This window comes from Mustelus asterias, chromosome 4 (genome assembly GCF_964213995.1).
Source record: "Mustelus asterias chromosome 4, sMusAst1.hap1.1, whole genome shotgun sequence".
In the NCBI taxonomy this organism is placed as follows: domain Eukaryota; kingdom Metazoa; phylum Chordata; class Chondrichthyes; order Carcharhiniformes; family Triakidae; genus Mustelus; species Mustelus asterias.
In genome coordinates, this window is record NC_135804.1 from 49,857,584 (window position 1) to 49,865,050 (window position 7,467).

General features: G+C 45.9%; 1 protein-coding gene across 1 annotated transcript; it reads right to left on the minus strand.

The window, feature by feature from the left end:
• Positions 1-1,672: 1,672 nt before the first annotated feature.
• Positions 1,673-7,467, minus strand: LOC144492677 (chymotrypsinogen A-like). Its single transcript, XM_078210985.1, has 7 exons — positions 7,410-7,467; positions 7,209-7,312; positions 5,878-5,957; positions 5,717-5,795; positions 4,559-4,739; positions 1,913-2,046; positions 1,673-1,834 (listed from the first exon to the last, which is right to left on the minus strand). The coding sequence occupies exons 1-7, from the start codon at positions 7,465-7,467 to the stop codon at positions 1,673-1,675; spliced, it is 798 nt and encodes a 265-aa protein (XP_078067111.1).

A 7,467-nucleotide genomic window follows, 5' to 3' on the forward strand; every position in this document is an offset into this window, starting at 1 on the left:
CAGGTGCTGGAGTGTGGCGACTAGGGGATTTTCACAGTAACTTAATTGCAGTGTGAATGTAAGCCTACTTGTAATTAATAAATAAAAATAAAAACAAAAATTAAAAAAACTTCACCAGGCCTTTCTTGGGTTCCATGTTCTTAATTATGGTCAACATGCACTCCAAAGGGTTGGAGATACATCACAGGTTCCACCAATTCCCATGCTACCATTGAGAAACTATGATAAAGTTTCTGCATACCTGAAGTCCTGGTCACTGACAATGGCACTGCCTTTACAGGCACCAAGTTTCAGACCTTCATACTTTTCAATGGAATCAAACATATTAGGACAGCACCCTATCACCCATCATCGAATGGGTTGGCTGAACGAGCAGTGCAAACTTATAAGCTCAACATGAAGAAATAACCCGCAATGGCCATTGAGACCAAACTGGTGATATTTTTATTCGACTATCAGAGTACCCCTCACACAGCGACAGGATTCACCCCAGCGGAATTGTTAATGGGACAGAGACTTCGGACAAGATTAAATTTACTGTTCTTAAACCTGGCGGGAGAGTGGAATCCCAACAAGAGAACCAGGTGAATGACTATGATTCTGCAAGGTCAGAAAGAACATTCCAAACCGATGATCCAGTCCACGTGAGGACCTCTGGGGATGGCCTCAGTTGGTCCCTGGGATCATAACAGAAAAAAGTAGGCCTGTGTTTTGCAGGGCAAAATTGTCAGGAAGCACCTAGACCATATCAGGAGTAGGGAGCCCGTGCCAGTGCAGGCCCCATCACCAGTCATGGCGACAACCACTGCCAGTGCTGAGCCATGACTGGAAGTCAACCCCAACCTGCCCCTCTGGATGATGAGGACACAGATTCTGAGATGGAAATGGAAGAGACCGGCGTTTCAACTGAAGCAGGACCTCAGGAAGAACCAGCATCAGTGGCTTTACGGCACTCTCTTCAGAAGCAAAGGTCTCCAATCTGCTTCACACCCCCTGATCCGGTCCTGACTCCAATCGACCCCAGGCTAATCGCTAATTGGCAGAAAAGGCCCTCCCGCGGCTGAAGGGTTGGGAAGAAATGAATTTGAGGAGAGAGCGATGTTATGATGGCCACAGGGGATTGTCAATAGGTCTTTTTTCCAATGGGCCTCATAGAAAACAAAGCCCCCTGTTAGGCAAGTGGAGGCTCGCCCAATAGGAAAGGAGCAGCGTGGCGACAGAAGACTGGCCTCAATAAGATTATTACAATGGGATATGGAACCAAAACGGATAAATGGAGTTGAAATCAACAATGGTCAAACTCAATGGTGGAAGAGGCTCATGTGACTGAATGGCCTTCTCTGCCTCCTCTGTTTGTAGATGTGTCTGCCTTTGATTGTTGTTCCTGTTCCTGTGTGGATTTTCCTCACAGCAACCCCACTCTCTCACATGGCGGTATACTGGCAACAGGAACATAAGGGTTGGGGCTGCATTTGTGGCTGGAGCCCTCGTCTTCCTTCCCCATAGCTTTGCTGATGGGACATTACTGTCACGACTGCAGCCTTACGACTGATTCCCTGTATTTAGTTTTCTGCTCAAATGCATTCTTAATAACGCTCACCATTAGAAAAAAGAGTCTGAGTAAAGTTAAATAACTGCTAATTATTTTTTATTTGAATTCCACGATATTCTTTTAATTCATGGCCAGTGTCTGATCAATCCAGTTGCTGAATTCATTCACGCGGGCGTAAACCCCAGGCCTGCGAGTAGAGCAACTGCCACTGCCCCAGGAAACGATTCCCACCAGAGTCCAGGCTCCTCGCTCCTGACAGACCAGGGGTCCACCAGAGTCACCCTGTGAACAGACAAATCCAGTTGAATAGACAGCTCCCAAAGAAGTGAGCGAAGCTTTCCCGGTGGCGGATTTACGTACCATACAGGAAGAAGCGCCCGAAGCACCAGCGCAGACCATCACATCAGAGATCATGTTGCCCCAGTATTTCTGGCACTGGGTTTTGCTCAGGATGGGGAGGGATGTCTGCTGAAGGATGCAGGGTGTTCCGAAAGCTGTACAGGAGGGGAAAAGGATTGTTAGATTTTCCGTGAACCAGTCAAATATTAGTTGTAATTAAGGCAGGAAATTCTGGATAAACTCAGCAGCTCTGACAGCATCTGTGGAGAGAGAAACAGAGATAATGTTTCGAGTCCGTATGAGCGTTCGACAAAACTTCGACAGAATATTATTTATGTTGGTACAGCGCCTGTTCTTGTAATGTTTGAGGCCTTTGCTGCAACCTCTGAACACAAACTGAGTCTGCTTATTCCTCTTACTTTCGTCTTAAATACATCTCAGGAACAGGATAAAATTATACAGGTAAAATAGAATCCATACTCTGCAGAAGGAGGCGATTCGGCCCATCGAGCCTGAACCTACAACGACCCCATCCTGACCCTATCCCCGTAACCCCACACATTTACCCTAGTAGTCCCCCCTAACACTAAGGAGCAATTAAGCATGGCCAATCAACCTATCCCGCACATTTTTGAACTGTGGGAAGAAACCGGAGTACCCGGAGGAAACCCACACAGACACGGGGAGAATATGCAAACTCCACGCAGACAGTGACCCAAGTCGAGAATCGAACCCAGGTCCCTAGTACTGTGAGGCAGCAGTGCTAACCACTGTGCCACCCTGCCGTCCCTATGATAGATAAATGGGTAGTATTCCTCACATCCCTTTATTCGGAATAGGGTCAGGAGATACTCCATGATGGAGAAAGCCATTCAGCCTATTTTAAATCCTTCCCTCTGGAAGAACCTTACACTCCTCCTTTGTTGCATCTAGCTCTCTCTTCAGAGATTCCAGAACTTTCTCCTGCACCACTCTGCTTGCAGCTCCAATTCAAATGTGATCATTGTCTGCAGGAGGAAACTACCTTATTACTTTTAAATAGCTTAAGTTGCTGTTTCCTCATCCTTCTCACACTCTTTATTTTAAAATAATATGGCAGATGATGCTTTTCCAACCATGTGGTGAGTCCTCCATTCATCACTGGGTTAAAAGCAGAGGAAGTAAGATGAAGCCCGCTTAATTGTCCACTAAAGGGCCTCAATTGGCAGCAGGGCAGGAAGGCCAATCCCCGGGTTTAATTCGGGTGGAGGTGGAAGCTGGCAGGGTCCCATCCATTATAGTCCCAACTAATTACATGCCACCCTCACTGTTAACCTGCCTATGGGAGAGGTTATGATGTGGAGATGCCGGCGTTGGACTGGGGTCAACACAGTAAGAAGTCTCACAACACCAGGTTAAAGTCCAACAGGTTTATTTGGTAGCAAAAGCCACTAGCTTTCGGAACGCTGCTCCTTCGTCAGGTGAGTCTCACCTGAATCTCACCTGACGAAGGAGCAGTGAGTGCTCCGAAAGCTAGTGGCTTTTGCTACCAAATAAACCTGTTGGAATTTAGCCTGGTGTTGTGAGACTTCTTACTATGGGGGAGGTTACCAGGATCCATTCTATATTTGTACCTTTCAGAAATACTGACTCTTCTCTGTAATGATATTGTCCATTTTCCTATGTTGGACTTTAATTGATAGTTACAAAAAGTACAAAGACTACAGCCAGGATTCTATTGGGCTGATAGAGGTCGCCAGAGATCCAGCAGGGGACCACCGTTGGGTGAGGGAGGCCTGGAGGCATCAAGTCCCTTCAGGAACTGAAGTGGCCACCTGAGGGCCTTCCTTGGGATTAAGGATCCTGGCGATGGAAGTCCCACTTACTGAGGGCTGCCAGCTAATCAGAGGTCCACAGTTTCTCATGTCACCAGCCTTGGTGGAAAAAGTGGTTGCTCGGGGCAATGCACCCGCAGGAAGCCCAGGGTTATCCCAGGGATCGCGGACAAAAGGTGAGAGAAGTTGAGATGGGAATTGTGGGGTGGTTGTTGTGGGAGAGAGGGGGGCAGGGGTATGGAGACAAGGGTTGAAGAGAGGGTTGTTTTCAGCTGCCATCACCCTGCCTGATACCGGGTCCCTCAACTGGGCACAGAGTGCCTAACAGTGAGGGACTCCCCCTGGGAGGATGATCTGGGCATCCTTCCAAAGGTATGGGAAAGCCGTGTGATCCCCATTCCATCCCTGAGCCACCACTATATTGCGATAGGCTCAGGGACAATGGCCAGAATTTTATCGCCCCACCTGCCGTGAAAATTAGAGCGGGTGAGGGCGGACAATGGGAAGGTCCATTAACCTCGGGTGGGATTTTACAGTTTTGGGACAAACAAGGCTGTAAAATCCTGCCCAATGGGTAGCAGCTGGCTCATTAATGAGTCTAACTGACATCCTGCTGCCACCTGCCGCGAATCCCACATCAGCCCCTCCATCCTCCGACTTAATCGGGGGAGGTTTTGCTGCCATCAGGAGACTTACGTGGGGCCTTCCCATTGATCAAGTGCCCCAGCCGACAGGTTTCCCACTGCGATGAGCAACATTAAATCCAGCCCTTCATGTCCGACTGATTTTTTTTCCTCTAAGATACAGCAATCGACATAACTTTGCTCACTCCAAAACAATGGAGATACCATACCGTTAGAGTTAGTCAGCCCCCATCCTGTAGTGACACACATCTTGCCAGCACTGACGATGTCACTTGCACCAGCCAGACAAACAGGAGACACCTGTTGATTGAATGTAACCGGAGATGAGAGCTTCACAAGAGTGATGTCGTAGTTGATGGTATTCGAATTCCAGTCAGGATGAGTGATGGCCTGTAAGACACAAGACACAAGTTAGCTCCTCCCTACAACTTCTTCATTTTCTGCTTGTTTTCTACTGATTTCAATCTGTGATGGTCTGTGGGAGGGCCCTTAACTCTTCCCATGGCAATGTCCTGCATCATGGTTCATGACTCTTGCCCTTACATCGTTCTGCACTATTGGCATTTCTGTTCCTGGTGATGTGCTGCTCATAGGCCTCAGATCTTGGTGATGTCCTAAGTTGTTGGGCCCAGGCCCTTCCTTGGTGATGTCCTGTATTTAGACCTCAGATTTTCTCTGGTGATGAATTATGTTTAAAGTTTACTTATTAGTCAAAAGTAGACTTACATTAACACTACAATGAAGTTACTGTGAAAATCCCCTAGTCGCCACACTCCGGCACCTGTTCGGGTACATTGAGGGCAAATTTAGCACGGCCAATGCACCTAACCAGCACGTCTTTCGAATCTCTACAGTGCAGAAAGAGGCCATTTGTCCCATCGAGCCTGCACCGACAACAGTCCCACCCAGGCCCTGTCCCCGTAACCCCAAATATTTACCCTGTTTGTCCCCCTGACTCTAAGGGGCAATTTAGCATGGCCAATCAACTCAACCCACACATCATTGGACATCTTTCCTAATGATGTCCAGGCCTTAAGGGCCTCAGGCCTTCTCTGGTCATGTCCTATATATTATGGGTCTGAGACCTACATTAGGGTCTCTCAATAAAAAAGTAAAGTTAGGTATTTGAATCTGTGAAAATAATCAAAACGATTGTGATACATTATGTAGAGGCAGGCGTTTATATTAAATGAGGGATAATAAAAAAGAACAAGCACATAAAAAATGAGACATATTTGACCAAACGCTGCTGGAAATGTTATTTTACTGCTGAAGCTGATTTTAAAGACTGATTTTCAGTTTCTGTATTTAAACTGATTGGATAAAACCATGAATAAAATTCACTGTGGAGATTGGAACATTCCTACCTTAGCAACTGCAATGGACTGAGATTTTCCATCTGCTGAGCACTTGTTGTAATCTCCAACAACGACAACATGTCTTGTGCTGGGGAAAAAATATCAGGCTTTTGAGTATAATGTCCCTTTATATGTTTAGTATAGACTCTGTGAAGATGCTGTAACCTTACCTCACACTGCAATGGGCAGCGGTAACAACCCAGTTCTCGTTAATCAAGGAGCCGCCACAGAAGTGAAAGCCACTTCTTTGCTAGTGCAGAAAAGAAAGTATCATTCAATCAATCAAGAAGAAATCCAATATTTTGTCCTGCCGAGAAGGCATGAAGAAAATAATTCTTAAAAAATGTTTCTCTTCCATATTATGATAAAGGCAAAATACTCCGGATGCAGGAATCTGAAACAAAACCAGAAAATACTGGAAAATCTCAACAGGTCTGACAGCATCTACGGAGAGAGAATAGGGCTAACATTGAGTCTGGATGACCCTTTGTCAGAGTGCTGATGAAGGGTCATCTAGACTCGAAACGCTGGCTCAATTCTCTCTGCGTAGATGCTGTCAGATCTGCTGAGATTTTCCAGCATTTTCTGTTTTTGTTTCTCTTCCATATTCTCTTGCTTAAATTCTATTTTTACTTAAAAAATGGACAACATGGCTGGACTGATAAAATGGCAACAGCTGACCACATGATGAAAGTTCTGGAAGTTTCTGAGCAATTTAAAGATGGACAAAAGCTAATTCATCAAATTCCGGGAATGTGGCATTCCCGTTGCACAGAACGATGGAAATTAATTGTGTGACCATTTCAGCCAAGCCAACACACAGGTCTAGTGGACAGGACGTCTGCATCAGCCAGCTCTGGCCAAAGGCAGAGCTATTTGCAACTCCGCATCTCCAATCCACCTTCCTCACCCTCCTATATGCAACAATCTTCAGGATTATCACCTTGCAAGCATTAATCTCCAAATCCCTGGCTTTATTTGAAGGGAGGGGGGTGCATTGGGTATCAGTGGCTTTATATGAAGGGAAGAGGGCAGTTTGCATTATTAGGAATGACAAAAATATGAATAAGCAGCTCTATTGCTGGTTCAGAGGTTGACTTTCACAAATACACACATGTTTTGACCAGAACATGCCTGACTTTGAAGTGTCTGAACTGGTTGACATTGTGCTTGCAGCCATCACCTCACCTTCTTTGAAACTGGCCATTGATTCACACAACTCCTTTGGCTCCTGGTATCACATGTCTATTGCTGATGCACATTTAGTATTATTTTGTTTTATCAACATTATGCAGAAGATCATTTATTTTCCCCGAGCACATTCTTCGGCTACACTATGGTGAAATTCAATGCTCATCTAAATGAACGCATTGCCCCCAGTGCAAACAGACCTGGAGTCATTGCCGGAATGATGGCCTTTTTAAACAGAGTGAAGTGTCAGTAATCTAACAGTTCATCTGATTGGGAGGTTCATAGACCTGAAACCTTAGCTTCAACCTACCTGCAGAGAGACCTGCCAGGGCCAAGATCCTGGAACAGCACTTTCACCATTCACGATTCTTGAATAGCCTGTGATGACAGGACTGATGGCTGGGACCCCACAGTCTGTGTTGGAAGCCAATGTACAAACAAAAGTCAATCTCTCCAGTTCAACTGTGCGTAAAATAGAAACTTAAAAAACAGTATAGATACGATAACTTACTCCGTCCGTAAGCTGCGCCAAAGAAGGCAAGGCAGGAGAGAATCCAGAGGAAAGCCAT

What these genes read in the sequence shown, in the direction of transcription:
- LOC144492677 (XM_078210985.1), bottom strand. Translation starts at nt 7,467, where the DNA reads ATGGCTTTCCTCTGGATTCTCTCCTGCCTTGCCTTCTTTGGCGCAGCT. An exon ending in TGGCGCAGCTTACGGACGGA is followed by an intron (nt 7,313 to 7,409) that starts GTAAGTTATCGT and finishes CTTCCAACACAG; the next exon opens with ACTGTGGGGTCCCAGCCATC. An exon ending in GGGGCTGACTAACTCTAACG is followed by an intron (nt 2,047 to 4,558) that starts GTATGGTATCTC and finishes CCTCCTGTACAG; the next exon opens with CTTTCGGAACACCCTGCATC.